At 42.3% G+C, this 23532-nt stretch overlaps 1 protein-coding gene across 6 annotated transcripts in view; it reads left to right on the forward strand.

Annotated features, from left to right (window-relative positions):
• The window catches only part of Ash1l (ASH1 like histone lysine methyltransferase), a 136453-nt gene that overhangs the window by 91609 nt on the left and 21312 nt on the right, over positions 1 to 23532 (forward strand). For all 6 annotated transcript variants that reach the window (XM_087623630.1, XM_087623614.1, XM_087623609.1 and 3 more), the window contains 6 exon segments: positions 3898 to 4104; positions 4275 to 4421; positions 15671 to 15779; positions 16863 to 17027; positions 17193 to 17287; positions 20343 to 20497. In XM_087623630.1, the coding sequence (XP_087479756.1) occupies positions 3898 to 4104; positions 4275 to 4421; positions 15671 to 15779; positions 16863 to 17027; positions 17193 to 17287; positions 20343 to 20497 (878 nt within the window).

Raw genomic sequence — 23532 nt, forward strand, 5'->3', positions numbered from 1 at the left:
ACAAAATGAAGAATGTAAGAAGTCCATAAATGTGTAAGAAAAAAATGAATTGTATGACTTAATAGATTTTTCAAATAACCCAGTATAAAGTCTCCATTAGCTGTCTAGCATGTAGTGTTGGTTTGTTTGTTTGTTTTCCCCAACATAATATTTGTTATTTCTTCTTGGGCAATCTCACAGCCCTGTCACATTCATTTCCTAGTACTCCCTGTCCTCTCCCACACACACACACCTTTGTTACCCCCTCCAAGTACAAGAAAAGAGTCCAGTTTTAGATCTATAGTGCCTTTGTCTTATGTTTTCATATTCTTAAACTGGTATAGATATGTGGTAGGATAGCTGGAACCTTGGTTGGTTGGTTGGTTGGTTGGTTGGTTGGTTGGTTGGTTGGTTGGTTGTTTTTTGGAGACAGGCTTTTTGTGTAACCATGCCTGTCTTAGAATATGCTCGATAGGCCATGCTGGCCTTGAGTTCACAGATATCCACCTGCCTCTGACTCCACAGTGCTGGGATTGTAGATGTGTTCTACTACACCCAACAATAGCAGGAATCCTAAGGTGTCTACAAATTAAACGTTTTTTTGTTATTTTTTAGACTGTGCAGCCCAGCCAGGCTAACCTAGAACTCCACTATCTGTCAGCCTCTGCCTCCTGAGTGCCGACATTAAGAAGACACGAGGCCCATTCCCTGCCAGCAGGATCAGTCATCACATACATGAATTGTATTTGTTTTCAAATTGTCCTGTAAGACTGATGAGATGAGGCTGATGAGATGGTGCAGAATGTAGAAGAAGCCTGCGGCCAAGCCTGTCAGCCTTGATTCTATCCCTGGACTCAGCTCACATGGGAAAAGGAGTGTGTGTGTGTGTGTGTGTGTGTGTGTGTGTGTGTGTCTGTCTGTCTGTCTGTCTGTCTGTCTGTCTGTTATGCCTCCGCTCATACATAGACAAGATAAATAGATGTTAACTAGAGTTGTTCTGTTTTAATGGTTTTTTGGTTTTTGTTTTTTTTTCAAACAGGGTTTTACTTTGTAGCTCTAACTGTCCTTGAACTCATAGAAAGCAACCTTCCCCTGTCTCTGGGTGCTAGGATTAAAACCCTTCATAACCATGCCTGTTTTGTTTTTGTTTTTGTTTTTTTAATTGGATATTCTTTCTTCATTTACATTTCAAATGTTATTCCCTTTCCCGATTTCCTGTCCATAATTCCCCCATCTCCTCCCCCTCCCCCATAAAGGTGTTTCACCACCACCACCAACCCCCCACCGATATTCCTCTGCACTGGCGGGGGTGGGGGCACTCCTGTTCTTACATGAGCACTTTTTTTTTCTAATTTATTTATTTTATGTATGTAAGTACACAGTACCTGCCTTCAAACACACCAAAAGAGGGCATCAGATCTCATTGCCAATGGTTGTGAGCCACCATGTGGTTGCTGGGAATTGAACTCAGGACCCCTGGAAGAGCTGACAGTGCTCTTAACCACTGAACCATCTTTCCGCTACATGAACTTTTATAATTATTTCACATCAATATTTTAAAATATTGTTATTAACTTTCACTGTTAAGCTCTCAATATCATTCTTCATAGCTCATTATTTCTTTCCAGTTAAAAACCAGTCTTAAAACTGAACTTAGTTGTCTCTGAGCGTGAACTACCTAAAATGTATTTGCTCCAAACAAGAGTGGCAAGGTAATATCAAAAGTGACAGGTAGGGGTTGGGGATTTAGCTCAGTGGTAGAGCGCTTGCCTAGCAAGCACAAGGCCCTGGGTTCGGTCCCCAGCTCCGAAAAAAAATTTAAAAAAAAAGTGACAGATAATTAAAGATGAACTGGAGCGGTGGTGGCACACACCTTTTATCGCAGCACTCAAGAGGCACAGGTAGGAGAATCTTATGAGTTCTAGGCCAACATGGTTGACATAGTGAGCTCCAGTTCAGCCAAGGAACCATGTAGCCAAAAGTAAATTAATAATTACATTATAAAAAGAAGTCTTTTCTAATTTTATATTCTATGTGTCTGTATGTATATTACAAAGGCGTTTTTTGAATTTCTGTACAATTTTTTCCTGTTAAAACTTTTTCCCAATTATATTTGTGGCTAGTGTTTGTGTTATATCTTGTGTGTTTCTGTCTCCCTCTGGGTACATGAGTATGTGCATGTGTGCATGAATGTGTGCGTGAATACACTGAAAAGGCCAGGAAAAGATTTTCAGTCCCCTAGAACCTGAGTTATGGGTGGTGTGAGCCACTGATGTAAGTCATAGAGACCAACTCCGCCCCTCTGCAGAGTGCAAGTGCTCTTAACCCGGAGCCGTCTCCCCAGCCCACTGAGGAGTACATTCTATGCCATATATGAAAATACTCTGTAAATTTGAAAGATGGCTCAGTTAGGACAGTACATGTTGTACAAGCATGAGAACCTGAGTTCAAATCCCAGTTCCCACATGGATGCCCATGTCTGTGTCTGTAACTCTCACTGTGGTGGCGGCAGCGTGATCACCTTCCCAGAGCTTACTGACTAGCCAAATCTATCCAGTCTGGTTCTCTGGTTTCAATAAGGAATCCTGTCTCAAATAATTGAAGGGTAATAAAGGAAGATACCCAATATTAGCTTCTGACCTCCACATGTGCATACGCATACACACATGCATGTGTCTTAAAAAATAAAAACATCCAGAAATGTTGAAAGATCATGTGATGCAGGTCTATAATTGCAGGAGCTAAGAAGGCAGAGACTGGAGGATCTAAAATTCATGGTCAGCCTGGGCTACATAGTGTGAATCTCAGGCCAGTCTTCACTATCTTGTATGACCCAGTCCACTACACTCCCAAAAATTACACATTGTGATTGTTGTGCGTGATGTGCAGGAAATGCCGTGTGGCGTTGATTCTGTCCATCTTTCTATCAAACTCTGTTCATCAAGCCTGTAGTGCAAGGACCTTTATTTTATGTCACTTAGCCATCTTGCCCTGCCCCATTAGAAATTTTAAAAAACACAGCATCAAGAAGTTATATAAACACTTGTTCATTTGTTATGTTCAAGGTTTTGGGGTTTTGTTTTGTTTTGTTTTGTTTTTTGCCTGTCTTCATTTTACTTGCCTGTAATTCCAGCACTCGGGAGGGTGAGTTAAGAGCAAAAGTAGTGGCTGGAAAGATGTTTCAGTGGTTGAGGGTACTTGTTGCTTTTCCCGGGGAACATCGTTCAATTCCCAACATCTTTGTGGTTGTTGACAAAACCATAGATCCAGTTCCAAGACATCCAAATGGCCTCTTCTGATTTCTACATGAACAAATCCTCGCGTGGTACACATCCATAAATGCAAGCAAAACACTCACATCCACAATAAAATACATAAATCCAGGGGTTGGGGATTTGGCTCAGTGGTAGAGCGCTTGCCTAGGAAGCGCAAGGTCCTGGGTTCAGTCCCCAGCCCCGAAAAAAAAAAAAATACATAAATCCAGGGCTGAGTATGGCGGCACTCAGGAGGCAGGGGCAGGTGAGTCTCTGTGTTTGAGGCCAGCCTGGTCTACAGAGTAAGTTTAAGGACAACCAGGATTATACAAAGAAACCCTGTCTCAAAAAAAAGAAAGAAAAAGACAAGAAAGAAAACAGCAACAAAAAGGCTAGAGCATCTACAGCCATACTACCCTGAAGGTACCCAGGCTCTTGAGACAAACTAGAGGACTGTGGGTTTTATATGGTGGTAAAGTGTGTCTGTGTTCTCGCTCTAAAATTATGAAAGTTAACTTTAGAATTATTTTTATCTTAAGATATTTAGCTACTCTTGGCAAAATTGTTGCATTAAATTTTAAAATAACTTGAATATATGAAAAAGTAATATTAATATATATTGTAATATGTAATATATAAATTGATTACAATTATTACTTTCTAGAATGATCTTTGCTGAGTGTTCCCCTAACACGTGCCCCTGTGGTGAGCAGTGCTGTAACCAAAGGATACAGAGACATGAGTGGGTGCAGTGTCTGGAACGATTTCGAGCTGAGGAAAAAGGTTGGGGAATTAGAACCAAAGAGCCCCTAAAAGCTGGCCAATTCATCATTGAATACCTGGGGGAAGTTGTCAGCGAACAAGAATTCAGGTAAATAATGGTATTCCAATACAATGTTGAATCTGCAAGGCGAGGATGGAGAATCAACGATGGAAGCTTTACTGTTATTTTAATCTCTAATTAGTGAATTAGCATTGATGGTGAGAGTAGCTGCCTTCCAATTTAATCAGTAATTGGCTTTCGATTATTTCTCTCCTCAGGAACAGGATGATTGAACAGTATCATAATCACAGTGACCACTACTGTTTAAACCTGGATAGTGGAATGGTGATTGACAGTTACCGCATGGGAAACGAGGCCAGATTCATCAACCACAGCTGTGACCCAAATTGTGAAATGCAGAAATGGTAAGAAAGCATGAAAAGGGGAATCGAAGACCTATAATTATACCAGATCCTTCGGGCAGAGTAACTTTTGCTGTTCTTTGGGTTATCCTTACTACTCTCCCCAGAAAAATAAAGCAATCGTGGGGACACTGACCCCGGTCCTTACTGAATGCTTACTGTGTGCTAGAAACTACTTTATGGATGTGTCATTTTGTTCAACTAGGTTATACTGCAAACTTACTACCTCTCTAATGGATTTGTCAAAAAAACGTGAAATGTGAGATTCCTTTATTTAAATGGTTAAATCTGATTGGGAAAGAAAAGAATCAAAGAATGATTGAAGGGCTGGAGAATGCTTAGCAGTTAAGAACACATACTGCTGGACTGGAGAGATGGCTCAGCGGTTAAGAGCACTGACTGCTCTTCTGGAGGTCCTGAGTTCAATTCCCAGCATGTAGTGTAACAGGGATCCAGTGCCCTCTTCTGATGTCTGAATACAGCCACAGTGTACTCATATACATAAATAAATAAATCTTTAAAAAAAAAAAGAACACGTACTGCTTTCCCAGAGGACTGAGTTTGCACCTATAATTCCATCTCTGGGGAGATGTAAAACCTCTGGCCTCTGCTAGCAACTCCCCTCACATACACATACATATATGTGCACAGAAACACGTATATATACACATAACCTTTAAAGTAATAAAAAGAAACATGGGGGGACCTCCTTGCAGTCCTATCCTGTGCGGGGTGCTCAGTGGTTTGGAGCCACCTGCTCTTGCAGAGAACCTGAGCACCATGTGGGTAGCTCATGACTGCTGTAACTCCAGTTCCAGACGGTCTGATTCCTCTCACTTCCCCTAACAAGGTGATCTCAATTCCGAGAGCCCATGCGGTAGAAGAAGTGAACCAACTCCACAAGTTGTCCTCTGACCTACACACTCATCTATACACATACACATACTGGGCATGCGCACATGCATGCACTTACAATAAGAATAAATAATAGGATAGTATGCACAGCTTCTTTTTTCATGAATTTTAATAAATTAAAGTGTAATTCCCGTACATAAAAATACACAGGTTTTAAGTATGTATTAATTTTTTCAGTATATTCATCCATAAAACCCACATCCCTATGAAAACAAAACATAGCAAACATTCCTGGAAGGTGGGAGACTGGAGATGGAGATCATGATCAAGCACTTCCCTAGCAAGCCCAGAACCTCATCCCTACCTCTGCCAAGTGAGAATGAGGCCGGCCATAATGCTGTGCCTTCCCCAAACTGAGGCACACAGCCTCTGCAGCCTGCTTTGCAGCCTGAGCTCCTCGACAACAGCTTAGGCTGTTGTCGGGTATGAAACATGTCTCTTGGGGTTGGGGATTTAGCTCAGTGGTAGAGCGCTTGCCTAGCAAGCGCAAGGCCCTGGGTTCGGTCCCCAGCTCCGAAAAAAAGAAAAAAGAAGAAAAAAAAAAAGAAACATGTCTCTTACCTCTGTCTCCAAATGTTAGAATTGCATGTGTGAGTTACAACACCAGCTTACCCTTCTTCTCCCACAGCCAGCCTCCCCATCTTCTGAAACAAATTGTGATCTAGTTTCCATTATAATCTGCTTTAGGACACTGGGAGAGCTAAAGAAAACATCAGTTTCTTGCCTCCACAAAGAATGTACACTTACCAACACAACACAGACATACACCCCCACACACATGCACACATCTATAATCTTAGCTCTTGAGAACCTGAGAATACTGAGACTAAGGTCAGCCTGGACTACATAGTGAGACCTTTTTTTTTTTTTAAATGACTGAATAGATGGTTCAGTTAAGAGCATAACTCCCTGTCACTCCAGCTCCACAGTATCTGGCTTCTCCTCTTGTAGCATTCAAAGTACCAGGTATGCAAACAGTGCACATGCATACACGCAAGCCTTCGTGCATAAAATAAAAGAAAGAAACTGGAGGGCACATAGGTATGGTGATGCATGCCTTTAATCTCAGCAGTCAGTAGATCTTTTGTGACTTCCAGCCCACCCAGAGCTGTGTAGTGAGACACACACACACACCCCCCCACACACACACACACCAACCAAGGCTGCTTAGCTTGTAAAGATGCTTTCCACCAACCTAATACCCTAATGTTTGGTCCGTGTTGTCATGCGTCTACCTACATGGTAAAAAGAAAGAACCAAGTCCTGGGTCTCATCCTCCCTATGTCTGCAAACACATATGCATATGACTGCACACAATAAAGTATCTGAAAATAACAGTGAGATGACCTGGTATGACAGTTGACATCTTTTTTTGCTTGTTTAACATAAGGTCTCACTCTGTAACCCTGCCTATCCTGAGACTGCTGTAAACCAGCCTGTCCTAGAACTTACCAAGAGTCCCCTGCCTCTACCTCCTGAATCCTGGGATTAAAGGTGTGTCAGGATTCATCTTATAAATTCAACTCCTTTGTGGTTTTTCAAGAAAGGGCTTTTCTTTGTAGCTGGGGCTATCCTGGAACTCACTCTGCCTTGAACTCTCATATAGAAAAAGTTAGAGACAAGGGTAAATTCTTTCAAAAATACATTTTCTTAAAAATTACATAACTGGGGGTTGGGGATTTAGCTCAGTGGTAGAGCGCTTGCCTAGCAAGCACAAGGCCCTGGGTTCGGTCCCCAGCTCCGAAAAAAAGAAAAGAAAAAAAAAATTACATAACTGGAAACTCTAAATATATGCCCCAAGAAATTGCGTGTAGAAATTAAAATCATATACCAGAAGAAACTTGAGACCCATCTCTTCATTAATAACACTTAGACATACTTTTTGTTTTGTTTAATTCGGTGTTCTTTCTTTGTTCTTGAGACAGAATAGATAGGAGTCCCTGTAAACCCAGACTGACTTGAACTTTTCATTTACCTGAAGGTGACAAGGAGCTTGTCTTTGTTACTCATGTGTTTACTTGTTCCTCAGTCTACGTATTTATGCATACTGATGGCAGAGCACCTGTGGGTGCGATGGCACCACTTCGTAGACATCATTTCTCTCCTCTATGTCAGTCTTAGGAACTCCAGTCATCAGGCTTGACAACAATTGCCCCTACCCACTGAGCCATCTTGCCAATCTGGCCTTGAGCTTCTAGATCCTCCTATGTATAATTTAATGTCAAATTGAGTACAGGAAATAATGTCGCAAAAAGGGGAGTAGCAGCACTATTCTTAAAATCTAGGGCTATCATCATGGTGATATGGCTTATGGAGTAAAGGCACACTGCCTAACCTGAAGACCTTCATTCAATCTCTAGGACCTAAATTGTGGATGGAGAGTATCAGCTCCCCGAAGTTGTCCTCTGAGCTCTTCATGGTCCCTCCCCAACACACACTTACACACTCAGTAAGTGTAATAAAAACTGAAAGTAAATAACAATATTAAAGATAGCTGTTGCCAACAAGTTTTAATTCCCTGTTATCCTGAAAGACCTAACTAAATGTTGTGATGAGAAAAGAAAGAAATTAAATAGGATTAACAGACCTGTGAGCTCAGCAATTTGCATGGTATTCTTAGGAAAGCACTGTCTCAGACCCTCACCCACACGGTAGACTAGAAATAATCAAGGACTGAGATACAGTTCAGTCAGTATAGTGCTTGCCTAGGATGCACAAAGCCTTGGGTTGATCCCCAGCAACTCAAAACAGACACCGATGTCCAGTCCTGTAGTTCCAGCCCCCAGGATGTGGATGCAAGGGGATTAGAAGTTCCCAGTCTGGGCTGGAGAGATGGCTCAGTGCTCAGCAGTTGAGACTACTCACTGACTGCTCTTCCAGGGTCCAGGGTTTAAATCCCAGCACCCACATGACAGCTCACAACTGTTTGTAATTCCAAAATCTTACATTCTCACATACACCTGCATGCAGGCAAAATACCAATGCATATAAAATAAAGGTAAATTAAAAAACTGTTGGGCTGGTGAAATGGCTCAGTGGTTAAGAGCAGTGACTGCCCTTCCAGAGGTCCTGAGTTCAGTTCCCAGCAACCACATGGTGGCTCACAACCATCTGTAATGAGATCTGATGCCCTCTTCTGGTGTGTCTGAAGAGAGAGACAGTGTACTCATATACATGAAATAAAAAGAAAGTTCCAAGTCATTTATACCTGAGGCCACCCTGAGCTACATGGGGCCATTACTCTCAAAACAATTTTCACTCATCTGGACATGGTAGTGTATGCTTTTAATCCCAGCCTGACAAGAAGAGACAAGACTGGAGAGTTGAAAGCCAGGGTCTAGAGTGAGCAGTGGCTCAGTGGTAAGAACATTGGCTGCTCTTCCAAATGACCCGAGTTTGATTCCCAGCATCCATGTGGTGGCTCACAGCTACTTATAACCCCAGTCCCAAGGAATCTGACCCCCTCTTCTGGCCCCTTCAGGCAGCATGCAGACATGTAGCAAAACACCCATTCACATAAAAAAAATTTTTTTTTATTTTAAAAAAAAGAAAGATCACTAAAGAGCTGGCTCAGCAGCTAAGAGCACTGACTGTTCTTTCAGAGGACCCACGTCAATTCCCAGTACCCACATGGAGACTCACAACTGTCTGAAATTCCAGTTCCGGGGGATCTGATACCCTAACACAGACACACATGTAGTCAAAACACCAGTGCACATAAAAATAAATCGTTATATATAGAGAATTGAAAGCCAGAATCATCTGAATGAGACCCAGTCCAAAGTGATGTCACATGTGAATTTATACAGAGCAAATACAGAGGAAAACAAAAGATAAGCTGGATGAAGAAAATGGAAGGATTTGTCTTCTCAGATTTTAAGTCTTAATAAAAGGCTCCTGGGTAAGACGGTGCTTGGAGTAGAGGATGAATACGTAGATTCCAGACAGAGTCTAGTACTGTCACTTGGTTCATGGCAAAGCTGCTGCTCAGGGAGGATGATTTTCCAGCATTGTTCTACCCTAATCCACATGTGACCGTAAGGTTTCCAGCAAAGTGCACAGGATGTTTTCTTGGGTGTAGGACCAGTACAGATAATCTCAAAAGGAACTGACCACACTTTTTAAAATTGAATTTTTTCAACTTAATAAAATTAATATGTCTAAAGCCTAGTATGATGACACATGGCTATAATAAGGCAGAAGGATCACCATGATTTTGAGGCCAGACTGGCCTATGTAGTAAGACTGTCTCAAATATTCAATGGTGGATAGGTTAATTTCTAATCACTTAATAAGAGAAATTAGCTCAGATAACTCTAAGAACCACCAAAGTTTGATCTCAACCCTTGTCTTAGTTAGGGATATGATTGTTGTGGTGAAGCACCATAACCAAAAGCAGTGTGGGGAGGAAAGGGTTTATTTCTCTCAGAGTTAACGTGTAGCAGGTCATCATCAAAAGCAGTGAGGCCAGAAAACGTGTAGGGCAAGAAGCTGGAAGCAGGAGCTGATGCAGAGCCCATGCAGGGTGCTGCTTACTGACTGTTCCCCAAGCTTTTCTATAGAAAAAGGCTCAGCCTGCTTTTTTTTTATAGAACCCAAGGCTACCACCCACAATGGGCTGAGCCCTCCCCATTAGTCACTAATTACAAAAATGCCCTACATGCTTGCCTACATACAGCCTGATCTAAGAGAGGCATTTTCTTAATTGAAGCTCCATCATCTTAAAAGAACTTAGTTTGTGTCTAGTTACCATAAAACTATCCAGCACACCCTTGCAAACAAGGGTAGTTCTGTTCATCAAAAGAATACTGTTTAGGGACTCAGTCTAAATCTTTTCCAGAGACCCCTGTTCATTGACCAGCACCCACAGCAACTCACAACTATTTGTAGCTCCAATTCCAAGGCATCCAACACCTCACACAGACATGCGTGCAAGCAAAACACCAACTCACACAAAATAAAAATAAATCTTTTTTTTTTTTAAAGGGTAACACACCTACGTGGTAGTTTATAATAGTCTGTATATCCAGCTACAGGAAATACCTTTGCTGGCCTCCACAGGCACCTTACAAACAGCATCCATTCACATAGATACACTTAAGAAAAAATTAAGTTCAAATTTGAAGATTGCAAGATATGTGCTGCTAGTGTACACCTGTAATCTCAGTGCTTACGAGCCTGAGCAAGATGTGCAAGTTCCAGATACCAAATTAACCAGGTTACTAGAGGGGAGTAGGGGTAGGCAGTGGCTAACTCAGCAGACAGGTGTCTGTAAAGGACTTACAGTCAGAACCTGGGTTTAATTCCTACCCCCATGTGAAAGCTGGGCACCATGGTACACACCTATAATCTATCCCTATGTAGGAAGTAGAAACAGATATCTGTGGCTCACCAGTTAGGCAGTTTAGCCACTTGGTAAGTTTCAAGATCAATGAAAAGCCATTCAAAGAGTGAAGTGGCAAACAGTTGAGGAAAGACTGAGGATGTCGTGCTTTGGACTTCATGTGTGTGTACATATACATACACACAAAAAGAAATCATAAGCCTAAATAAAGGAAATGGGCCAGCAAGATGCCCCAGCAGGTAAAGGTGCTTGTTGCTAAACCTGAAAATGTGAGTTTGAGTCCTGATGCCCACATGTTGGAAGGAGAGAAGTGGCTCTCACTAGCTGACCCCTGAGGTACGCATGTTTATGGCACATGTGCATCTGCACACAGACATACACAAAACTACAGTAAATAAATACGGTAATGCATACTTGAAGGAGGGTATGTATTTATACGTTTATCTGAGAAAGTACATTTACCCAGATGCTATAAAATCAAGAAGACTATGCCTTTTCTTTAAAAAAATAAAAATAAGAACGGAAAGAAAAAGAAAAGGTATTACTTGTATGTGTGTTGAAATATGTATACGCTCACAGAGTTCAGAAGAGCGTCAAATTCTTTGAAGTTAAGCCGCCCGATTTTCATGCTGGGACCTGATCTTGGATGCCCTGGGTTAGTACCAAGTATTCCTCATCACTGAGCCATCTCTCTAGTTTCCCCGTTTTTTTAAACAAATGAAAGAATAAATACTGTGGAAAGGAAAGATAGGCTGAGATGGTAAACATAACCTGTCATCCTAATTCTCAAGAGATGGGGATAGACAGGTCAGGAGTTTGAAGTTCAAGGACAGTTCGACTGTGTCAAACCCTAATCAGACGAAAACTAAATGTGGATACAGATTTGATTTCAAGTTTTAAGACCTGTATCTGCCTTCCAAAGTGTCCAGAGTTAAGGACTAAGTGTTCATGAAATAGTGTAAAGCCAGCCAGGAGCGATGGCACATTAACCCCAGTGCTCAGGAGGCAGGAGCAGGCAGGTCTCTCGAGTTCTCGGCCACCTTCATACATACATAGTGAGAACCTGTCTCCAAAAACAGAGTGTAGAGCAATATGAATGCCTTCTAACTGCCAGTGAAGTGCCGATTGGTAAAACTTCTGTAAAGGCATCATTACTTCTCTTAAAGCCCAGCAACCCCATTCTACTCCTGGTAAAGATTACTGCCGTGTATCTGGTGGTGGTGGCACACACCTTTAATCCCAGCACGTGGGAGGCAGAGGGTGTGGATTTCTGAGTTCCAAACCAGGCTGCACAGAGAAACCCTGTCTTAAAAACAAATAAAACACACACGGGGGCGGGGGTGTCCCCTTAAAGTTTTATTATATATATTCAAGACATATATAGCTATCTCACCAGTCCTAACATCTGTGGAGACTGTTGAGAACAAGACTTCCAAAAGGCAAATGTAACTTGAAAGCTGAGGTGCAAGGCCATTTGATGGCTATAAGCAAGGACTTAAATCCATAATGAGCACTTGACATGGCCCTGGAGTACTGGAACTTAGGATGTAGACCTGACTAGCCTCAAAGTCACAGTGGCTCCAAACTTTGGCAAACCAAACAAAAGCGGATTATCTGGCAAAAGGTAATTTAGAACCATTAAGATGATAACATATTTAATGCCAAATTTGGAAGCAAGCTTCCCACAGATGTCATTGGGTGCAAAAGTCATGATGCTATACTCCTGTAGACGTAAACTAATGAGAAAGTAAGTTAAGATAGGATGGGAGCCATGTGCAGAAATATACACATGAAGTTCTGATGTGAGTTTTCTTTTTTGCAACAAAAACTCGCTATATATCTTAGAGTTACCTGAAAATCAAATGCTTTTCTGGGGTTGGGGATTTAGCTCAGTGGTAGAGCGCTTGCCTAGGAAGCGCAAGGCCCTGGGTTCAGTCCCCAGCTCCGAAAGAAAGAAAAGAAAAAAAAAAAAAAAAGAAAAGAAAAGCATTTTCACTCAATGCTTTTCACTCAATGCTTTTCACTTTAGACTCCAGGGTGCTTCAGGCAGGTAGCATTGCATCTTCCCTGAGGGGTTTACACCTATAGTTATACCTATAATCAGTAGCACAGTAGGTATGAAAGTGTACCTACTTTTCTACATCCTAAGGTACAATACTATATTCTTTTCCTGAATAGAAAACTATACAATATGTAAAGGTACAAACCAATGTATACAATTCAGGGTGACACTGAGTGAAAAGCACTAGGTATAAAAGTGTACATAGTGTGACCAGGATACAGGCACCATGGCTCAGTGGATAAAGGTATCTGTTGCCAAACCCAGGTTCAATTCATGAGGCCCACCTGGTAAAAGAAAAAACTAATTCCCACAAGCTATCCTCTGACCATCGTCAAATGTTGGCTGTGACGTTTGCATGCCACACATAGACATATGTGCGTATGTTTATACAGAGAGATCAATAAAATGTTTAAAAGATAGGTATGGTGACACACATTTTAACTCTGAGCACTTAGGAAAAAAGGTAGGAGGATAGCAAATCACAGGCCAGCCTGGGAGCTAAAAAGTGAGACTTTATCTCAAAAATAAACAAAACATAACAACAACAAAAAACTGTTGGCAAGGGCTGGGGAGATGGCTTAACCTCTAAGAGTACTTGCTGCTCTTAAAGGGAACTCAGTTCAGTTCCTAGCACCCATGTAGGGCAACTTAGAACAAGCTGTAAGACCAGCTACAGAAAGTGTTTTGTCCTGTTCTAACTTCTGTGGGTGCGTCCACCCTCTCCACAGAGCTGTATGCATACACTTTGAAATTTTCTTTAAGGACTAGAAAGATGGCAGTGTGGTTTAGAGCACTTGCTGCTCTTGCAGAGGACCTAGGTTCAATTCCCAGCACCCACATGACAGCTCACAACCATCTGTAACTCCAGTTCTAGGGGATCTGTGACACTTCTGACCTCCACAGATGCCAGGCGTGCACATGGTGCACAGACATATAGGTAAAACGTTATTTGAAGTGCAAAATAGGCAAAACTAATTCACAGTGAAATGAGAAAAATGTTGATTGTTGTGGCACGGGTCCTGATTTTGGAGCTATCTAAGATTACATAGGTAACAGTAAGAACTCAGCACGGTATAATTGAAGTTTTTTTGTTTTAGTTTTTTTTTTTTTTTTTTAATTTTTTATATATAAGTACACCATCACTGTCTCCAGACACGCCAGAAGAGGGCATCAGATTTCTTTACAGATGGTTGTGAGCCACCATGTGGTTGCTGGGAATTGAACTCAGGACCTCTGGAAGAGCAATCAGTGCTCTTAACCGCTGAGCCATCCCTCCAGCTGCCCCCCCCCTTTAAGATTTATTTATTTAATGTATATAAGAACATGGTTGCTGTCTTCAGACACAGCAGAAGAGGGCATCAGATCCCATTACATGTTGTTGCTGGGAATTGAACTCAGGACCTCAGGAAGAGCAGTCAGAGCTCTAACCACTAAGCCACCATCTCTCCAGCCCGTTTTAGTTTTTTGCTTTTTTGTTTTCGGAGCTGGGGACCGAACCCAGGGCCTTGTGCTTGCTAGGCAAGCGCTCTACCACTGAGCTAAATCCCCAACCCCTGTTTTAGTTTTTTATAGTGTGGATTTGTTTTGTTTCCTAAGGATTTGAACCTAGAGCCTCAACTGTACTAGGCAGTTCTCTTTTGTTTTTTTAGGCAGGGTCTTGTTTAGCCCAAACTGACCCCAAACTTTCGGTGTACAAGGTTGGTCCTGTACTCCCATCATCCTTCGCTACAGAATGATGCAGTTATAAGCAGGCGCCACCACTCTTTGGTGTTGGGCAGCGCTTTGTTGAGGGTTGCTTTGCTTCCTGCTGTGTTTTAGTTGTTGTTGATTGAGATGGTATAGTCACTGGGTAGTCTTTGGCCTGAGCTCCCAGTGTCCATGGTGGCGTTTATCTTCTATCCAGCACTCAAGAGACAAAGGCAAGGTATCTGTGGGTAAGGCCAGTCTAGCCTACCTGAAGAATTCAAGGAAACCAGAGCTACAAACCAGATCCTGTGGAGTGGAGGTTTTATGGCAGAAGGAGGATGCTCTCTGAAAAGCCAAACCTAGTGATGCCTGTTTATAATCTCACCACTAGGCAGGCTGAAGCAGGAGGATGAATTTGAAGCTTTGTAAAAGGACAAGGGGTAGAGCTATAGCTCAGCGAGTAAGAGTGGTTGACTAATATGTACAGAAGCCTGGCCGTGTTCAGTCACCAATATCAAATAAATCCTGTGTGGTAACATGGACCAGTCATCCTAATACCCGGGAGATGGAGGCAGGAGGATCAAAAGTTCAAGGTCGGGGTTGGGGATTTAGCTCAGCAGTAGTGCGCTTGCCTAGCAAGTGCAAGGCCCTGGGTTCGGTCCCCAGCTCCGAAAAAAAGAAAAAAGGAAAAAAAAAAAAGTTCAAGGTCATCCTTGGCTATCTCTTGAGTTTGAGGTCAACATAAGCTGCTACATGAGACCATGCCAAATAATAACAGTACTCAGCTGGGCAGCTCAAGACAAAATGACAGGTCTCTCTGTTTGAGGCCAGCCAGGGCTACAGAGTGAGAGGGACGGGGCAGGGATTCTGTACATGACCCTGGCTGATCTGGAACTCACTATGTTGACCAAGTTGGTCTCTTAAGTCACAAAGTCCTGTCTGCCTTCTGCTCCTGAGTGCTAAAATTAAAGGCTGGGTGGCAGTTGGTTCTCTTTAAAAAGGAAAGGAAATAAAAGGAAAAACCAAGGCTGGAGTTTGATGGTGGGGTGTTTACCTACCCCACTATGATAAGACGCATGGGGGCTGGGGATTTAGCTCAGTGGTAGAGCGCTTACCTAGGAAGCGCAAGGCCCTGGGTTCGGTCCCCAGCTCCGAAAAAAAGAACCAAAAAAAAAAAAAAAGGACGCATGATACCTTGTGATGAGAAATCCCAACTTTTCTTTCTGTTCTTAATTTTCTAAATAGGTCTGTTAACGGAGTGTACCGCATTGGATTGTATGCACTTAAGGATGTACCCGCTGGGACCGAGCTCACCTACGATTACAACTTTCATTCCTTCAATGTAGAAAAACAGGTAGGGATTTAAATTCAAGAGGGAGCCATTGAGAGCCAGTCAGCACTAGGAAAGACTGCTCTTGGATCTTTGATATACATTGTCTGAAACTGAAAACCACCGCACCCTGCTGTGTTCCTCAGTCAAGGCCTTTAGTGTCACTTCATCAGTCAAGTTTAGTCTTTCCTTTTTTTGGTTTCAGTTTTCATGATAGGGTCTTGCTATATAGCCCTAGCAAGCCTAGAACTTGCTATATATAGACCAGGCTGGCTTTATTTTGATCAGTTTTGATTGGTTTGATTGATTGGCTGATTGGTTTGAAACAGAAACCTTAGGTACCCTGATTTGCCTCTAGAGTGCTGAGGCCATAGGTGTGCGCCATCACTTCCCTGTTAGAATCAGTCCCTCCTCCCTGTCCTCTGAGCCTCCCCTTCCTTCAGTTTGGTTTATTTGAGGCAGGCTTCCCTCTGATATCCTCTGTTGTAGGGTGAACTCCAGAACTTCCTGCCTTCGTCTACCAAGTGCTTAGATTATAGACGTAAGCCACTAGAATAGACTTCAGTTGACTTGCATGCTTAATTTCTTAATTCATTCTTAACTTTGGAGATCCAATTGCTCAGACACCCTCTTTGAACTTGTAATGAGAAATGTACATGAACTGAGAACGGGACCCCCGTTGAAGGAATCAGAGAAAGGACTGAAAGAGCTGAAGGCTTGAGACCCCATACGAACAACAATGCCAACCAACCAGAGTTCCCAGGGACTAAGCCACTACCCAAAGACTATACATGGACTGACCCTGGGCTCCAACTGCATAGGTAGCAATGAATAGCCTAGTAAGAGCACCAGTGGAAGGGGAAGCCCTTGGTCCTGCCAAGGTTGGACCCCAGTGTACAGGATTGTTGTGGGGAGGGCGGTAATGGGGGAGGTAGGGAGGGGAACACTCATGTAGAAGGGGAAGGGGAGGGGTTAGGGGGATGTTGGCCTGGAAACCGGGAAAGGGAATACATTTGAAATGTAAATAAAAAATACCCAATTTACTAAAAATGGAAGAAAACAAGAGAGAAATGTACAAGGTTAAAAAAAAATTCTCTTTCTTTACAGCAACTTTGTAAATGTGGTTTTGAGAAGTGTCGAGGAATCATTGGAGGCAAAAGTCAACGAATGAATGGACTCCCTAGCCATAAAGGCAGCCAGCCTGCAAGCACACATAGAAAGTCTGCACGGTCGAAAGAAAAGCGGAAGTCCAAGCACAAGCTGAAGAAAAGGGTAAACCATGACCTCATGGCTTCCCTAAAGGCTGCCCTCAGTCCCCTGCAGGCACTTACTTAGTGGAGCAAGGCTTTTGTCTTAACCCCAGCTTTATAATTTCAGAGGCGATGTCTGATGGATTCTTCTTTTTTTCCCTGTGTTTTCACCCACATGAATTTTTAGAGAGGCCATCCCTCTGAAGAGCCCAGTGAAAACATCAACACCCCAACAAGATTGACTCCACAGTTACAGATGAAGCCAATGTCCAATAGAGAGAGGTAAAATGTTTTTTCATTACTGACTTCTTTTTAAATTGTGTGATCTGCTTGTCAACTTAAATATTCCTGAACTTGATGAAATTGGACTGCTGTCTACATGAAGTCTTAATCCAACTGTAGGTAAAAGTGTTTGCACGTTTGTTTTTGATTTTATACAAGGTCTCACTGTGTATTCCTGACAACTCACTTTGTAGATCAAGCTGGCCTCAAACTCAGAGATTCCCTTGCCTCCGCCTGTAAGTGCTGGGATTAAAAGTGCACACCACCACACGCAGCTGTGTGTGAGTTCCTAGAACTTAGACTTTGAGAAGATCCAGGTTCGATTCTCAGCATCCACCTGGCCGCTCAAGCCATCTGACACCATCTCCTGCACCAGGCATGCATGTGCTGCACAGGCTAAAAACAAACAAAAAACCCACAAGAACCTCATACATATAAGTAGAATAAAAAATTAAAAAGTGAAGAGCATTTTTCTGTCTGTAGTTTGTAATTTTGGAGTTGTAATTGTTTATAACTACAGCTCCACAGAACCTGACAGCCTTTTCTGGTCACCACAGTTTCTGTACATACATAACATACACTCTCACACATGTACATACATAAATACAATTTTAAAAATTAATCAAACAAAAGGTAGGCTTGAGTCATACTTGGCTATTCACCTTTAATGCCAAGAGGCAGAGGCAGACAGATCTCTATGAGTTGAAGGCCAGTCTGAATTTTGACTCTGTCTCCCAAAAAGAAAGAAAGAAAAACTAACAAACTAAGCTTGAGGCTAGAGAGATTGCTCAGCAATTAAGAGCACTTGTTTATTCTGATAAGAACTGTCTTCATCAAACGGAAACAAGAAAGCCAGTCAGATGGCTGGATGGTTAGAATACTTTCTGATGACCTAGTTTTGATCTTTGGGGCTCATATCATATAAGAAGAGAACGAAGTCTCATTTGTGTGCCATTGCACCCTAACCCTCCTCACCCAAACCCAAACATGACGATGATGATGACAATGATGACCATAAATAAGAGGGGGTTTTTGTTGTTATTCTACGTAATAACTATGCCTAGGGACACGAGCCTGTAATCTCAGAACTTGGGAGGTATAGGCAGGAGTATAAAAACTCAAAGGTCAGGGCTGTGGAAGTGACTCAGCAGAAAAAGGCACTTGCCTGGTGACCTAAGTTAGACTCCCCAGAACCCATATATAAAAGCCTAGGGAGAGGACTGAGTCCACAAAGCTATCCTCTGACCTCCAAATGCTTGCTGTGGGGCTGGAGAGATGGCTCAGCGGTTAAGAGCACTGACTGCTCTTCTAGAGGTCCTGAGTTCAATTCCCAGCAACCACATGGTGGCTCATAACCACCTATAATAAGATCTGATGCCCTTGTCTGTCATATATATGCAGAACACTGTGTATGTAATAAATAAATAAATAAAAAATTGATCTAAAAAAAATTTTTTTAAAGATGCTTGCTGTGGCCCTTATGCTACCTACACACATATCACGAAAGCATGCACATCATCATCATCACCACCACCACCACCACCACCCCCATCATCATCATCATCATCATCATCATCATCATCATCATCATCATCATTTTTATTTAAGTGGAGCTGAAAGGGCAAGAGCCATGACTGGTAGTTTTAGAACACTTGCTGCTTTTCCAGAGGGCCGGAGTTTAGTTCTTAGCACCCATGTTGGGCAACTGATAGCCATGAGATTCACAGCTAACTATAACCTTAGCTCTGGGGTATTCATTGACCTCTTCTAATCTCCTTGGCACTTGTACAGGTATGCATAAAAATAAATCTTTTTTTAAAATATAAGAATAAAATCTAAAATGAGCAGAAAAGCTGTGTCAGAAATTAAAAGTAAGTACTACTGTTGTACAGGACCCAGTTTGTTTCGGGGCACCCAATAACTCTGGCCTTTTTCAGCAACAGCACACTATGACATATGTATACACACTTCATTAAAAACCAGTGAACACTGAAGAGGCAACAGAGATAGCACAGTGGTTAGAGTGTCATGCAATAACTCACAAATGTCTTTACCTAGTTCCAGAAGTTCCGGTACCCTCTTCTGACCTCCATGAGCACTGCATTTATACATTACACATATATACATGCAGGCAAAAACATTCAAAGAAATAAATAACAGATCCTGGTACTTTGGAGGCAGAGACCAGCAGATACCTGTGAGTTCCAGGCTAGCCTTGGTTCGTAGAAAGTACCAAGCTCAGTCAGAGGTATAATGAGACCCGGTCTCAAAATAAATTTATGGGGTTGGGGATTTAGCTCAGTGGTAGAGCACTTGCCTAGCAAGCGCAAAGCCCTGGGTTCGGTCCCCAGCTCCGAAATAAAGAAAAGAAAAAGATAAATAAATAAATTTATGAGTAAATGAATATTTTTGGGGTTGGGGATTTAGCTCAGTGGTAGAGCGCTTGCCTAGCAAGTACAAGGCCCTGGGTTCGGTCCCCAGCTCTGAAAAAAAGAAAAGAAAAAAATAAATAAATAAATTTATGAGTAAATGAATATTTTTGGGGTTGGGGATTTAGCTCAGTGGTAGAGCGCTTGCCTAGCAAGTGCAAGGCCCTGGGTTCGGTCCCCAGCTCTGAAAAAAAGGAAAAAAAATGAATATTTTTAAAGACAAAACCACACAATTTGTACAAATACGTGGATGTTCTGGTATACTTGTATATTCTCAGTACTTGGGAGCCAAAAAATGAAAGGTTACAAGATTTGAATCCGGCCTAGACTGTAACGGTGAATTCAGGGCCCTAAACAGAACAAGATTTGTACAAACAAACACTCCGTAAATCTCTGCTGTTATTGCCACACGCTGTAGCCCAGGCAGGCTTTCACGTCTGAACCTTCTTTGTCAGCCTCCTGACTACTGGGATGGCCATATGAGCTGTTGGTACTCAGATCTGCCACTGCCTACCCTAGTTACTGTTGTCCTTGCCTACCGACATCTCTTAACAGCAGTTTATGGCATGTAGACACATAATAGAGTCTTACGGCTTAGTAAGAAACACCGTTCTCTTTTCTTTCAGGAACTTTGTGTTAAAGCATCATGTGTTCTTGGTCCGAAACTGGGAGAAGATCCATCAGAAGCAGGAGGAAGTAAAGCACAGCCGTGACATCCACTCCACATCCCTGTACACCCGATGGAATGGCATCTGTAGAGACGATGGGAACATTAAGTCTGGTAAGGCATGGGAGGCTTACTATTTGTTGTTTTGTCTTATGAGACAGGGTTTCACTGTGTAGCCCTGGCTAACCTGGGAACTCTGTAGACCAAACTGGCCTCGAACACACATAGACCAGCTACCTACCTCTGCTTCACAAATTCTGGGAATAAACTCTTTCACCACCATTGCCTGGTTGGAAAGACTACATGATGATATCCTGTTGTAGCTCCCAGGTTTTTTTTTTTCTAATGTGTGTGTGGGTGCAAGAGTCAAGGCATGTATGCCACACACTGTGAAGACTAGAGGACTAAACACTTTATTCTAAGACTCCTTTTATTTGTGTGGACCAGAACAATGATGCCAAATGCATTATAAGGAGTTGGGGATTTAGCTCAGTGGTAGAGCGCTTGCCTAGCAAGGACAAGGCCCTGGGTTCGGTCCCCAGCTCTGAAAAAAACAAAAAACAAAAAACAAATGCATTATGAGGAGAAATAAAAAACATTACTATAAATTCATATACTTGGGGTTGGGGATTTAGCTCAGTGGTAGAGCACTTACCTAGCAAGCGCAAGGCCCTGGGTTCAGTCCCCAGCTCCGAAAAAAAAAAAAATTCAAATACTTTTTTTCCCATATTCAAATAAGTACTATATATACAAAAGCATTTGGTTTCCTTTTTAAGTGACTATTAGAAACAGCTTTCATTATTTGAGCTGGTATCCAAAACAGAAGAGAGACGGAGAGAGAGGGGTGTGTGTGTGTGTGTGTGTGTGTGTGTGTGTGTGTGTGTGTGTGTGTGTGTGTGTGTGTGTGTGTGTGTGTGTGTGTGTGTGTGTGTTCGTTCGTTCGTTCGTTCGTTCGTTCGAGGCTGGATCTCACTGTGTAACTCTGGTACTCACCATATAGACCAGGCTGTTGTTTTGTTTTGTTTTCCTTTTTCTTTCTTTTTTTTTTTCTTTCTTTTTTCTTTTTCTTTTTCTTTTTTTCAGAGCTGGGGACCAAACTCAGGGCCTTGTGCTTGCTAGGCAAGCGCTCTACCACTGAGCTAAATCCCCAACCCCTTGTTTTGTTTTTTTGAGACAGGAATTGTCTGTTTAGCCCCAGCTATCCTGGGAATTCGGTCTGTAGACCAGTCAAACCTTGAACTCAAAGCAAAACACTTACCTCTCTCAAAAGTTCCCAGATTAATGAAACTGTTACAGAGCAGTGAGAGAACGAGGCAGGCATATCCCCATCACTTTAATGCCACCCTGGACCACAGAGTAAGCCCTTGTCGCAAATAAATAAGAAACTTGTTTAGAGAGTACTTTGTTTCTTGTTTTGGACTTACTGAGAGGTCAACTTGTTCTTGAACTTGCTGTATAGCTCAGGATGACCTAGAACACTCATTCCTCCTCCTGGGCCTCCATAATGCTAGGATACAGGTATGCTGTCTTGCTTGCCTTTTGGTAAATTTTTGTTGTTGTTTAGAGAAAGAAGGTGGGACACTTGGAGATGTGGCACAACATGACTGTGGAGGCTAGAGACAACTTGTGGAAGGAAGTCTGTTCTCTTTCCAAACCTTGTGGGTCCTGTGGTTCAAACTCAGGCCATTGGTCTCTGCACTAAGCATCTTTACCCATTTAGCAATCTCACCAGCCCAGAGAAAATTGGATTTTCCCAGAATTGTAAATCCTTTCAGCAATTTGGTGGTTAGAATCTCTTTGAAGTTACAAACCAAACAGATAAGATCTTACAGTCATTTCACTGAATACACACATGGTGCACTGCCCTACTCTTGCCTTCTTACTCAAAGAATTAGAGGCTCGCATGGATTTTCAAAGTGGCAGGTCCTTAAAGCAAATGGTAGAGTAGGGGAGGTTACTCTCAAGGGTGCCATCCAGCTTCCCAAGTGACGCTTTCTCAAGTGCTCAGCCTCCTTCCTAGAGCCCGGAAAATAGAAGTTTGGTTGGGAGGGTCCTAGTTTGAGGACATTCTCTATGTTAACATAGATCAAGACAGATCGAAGTATAGAACCGTATTTTTATCACGTGCCCCTTCCTGTATGCATCCCATTTTAATCCTGCACACCTCCCATTGTGCATAGGCATAATGTGATAAGTAGGGGATCCTCCCCTCCCCAAAAAAAAGTTCACTTTAAGGATACATTTTGTGGGAGGACCTGAGTTCAATTCCCAGCAACCACATGGTGGCTCACAGCCATCTATAATGGGATCTGATGCCCTCTTCTGGTGTCTGAAGACAGTCACAGTGTATTCACATTTAAAAAAAAAAAAAAAAGGGTACATTTTATATTGCTGAGCATGCATTCAAAACTAATTTAGGCCAGATCAGCCTACTTACTCATAAGTGGAGTATAATTTAAGAAAATCTTAAGTTTGTTGTTTTTTAGTGGAAGGACAAACGTATTCCATTGTTCAGAGAGTGGGTGTTTATGCAGCTCCATGTCGGTAAGGATTCCCATCTTACAAGTTGCTAGGTAATTTGTTCAGAAAGGGATGTGCAAGAATAACATCAGTTGTTAGAACACCATGTGTGCCCAACTAAAGGAGTTCCACATTGCTAACCCGTCCCTGTGATTGCTTCCACACCGAATAGATGAACATGAAGGCCTCATGTGACGGCACATTCTTGTAGTCCCAGTGTTCAGAAAGCTGAACAGAAATAAGCACTTCTGGGGCTGGGGATTTAGCTCAGTGGTAGAGCGCTTACCTAGGAAGCGCAAGGCCCTGGGTTCGGTCCCCAGCTCCGAAAAAAAGAACCAAAAAAAAAAAAAAAAAGAAATAAGCACTTCTGTGTAACACAACCAAAGCAATGTAGTACAACGCACATTGCCTGTTCTTAAATGAACACACATTCATACACACACACACACACACACACACACACACACACACACACACACACACACACACATACTCACTCCTGTGGGCCATAGTCCTGCTCATATGCATTTAGCAGCACCGCAAAAACATGAGCAAGAGTGTTTCCTGCAGCCTAGACTCACTCATGAATTCATGTAAAGATGTTTAGTTTACATTTAAGTGTGGAAGTG

Source organism: Rattus norvegicus, chromosome 2 (assembly GCF_021556685.1).
Source record: "Rattus norvegicus strain SHRSP/BbbUtx chromosome 2, alternate assembly SHRSP_T2T, whole genome shotgun sequence".
Lineage (NCBI taxonomy): Eukaryota > Metazoa > Chordata > Mammalia > Rodentia > Muridae > Rattus > Rattus norvegicus.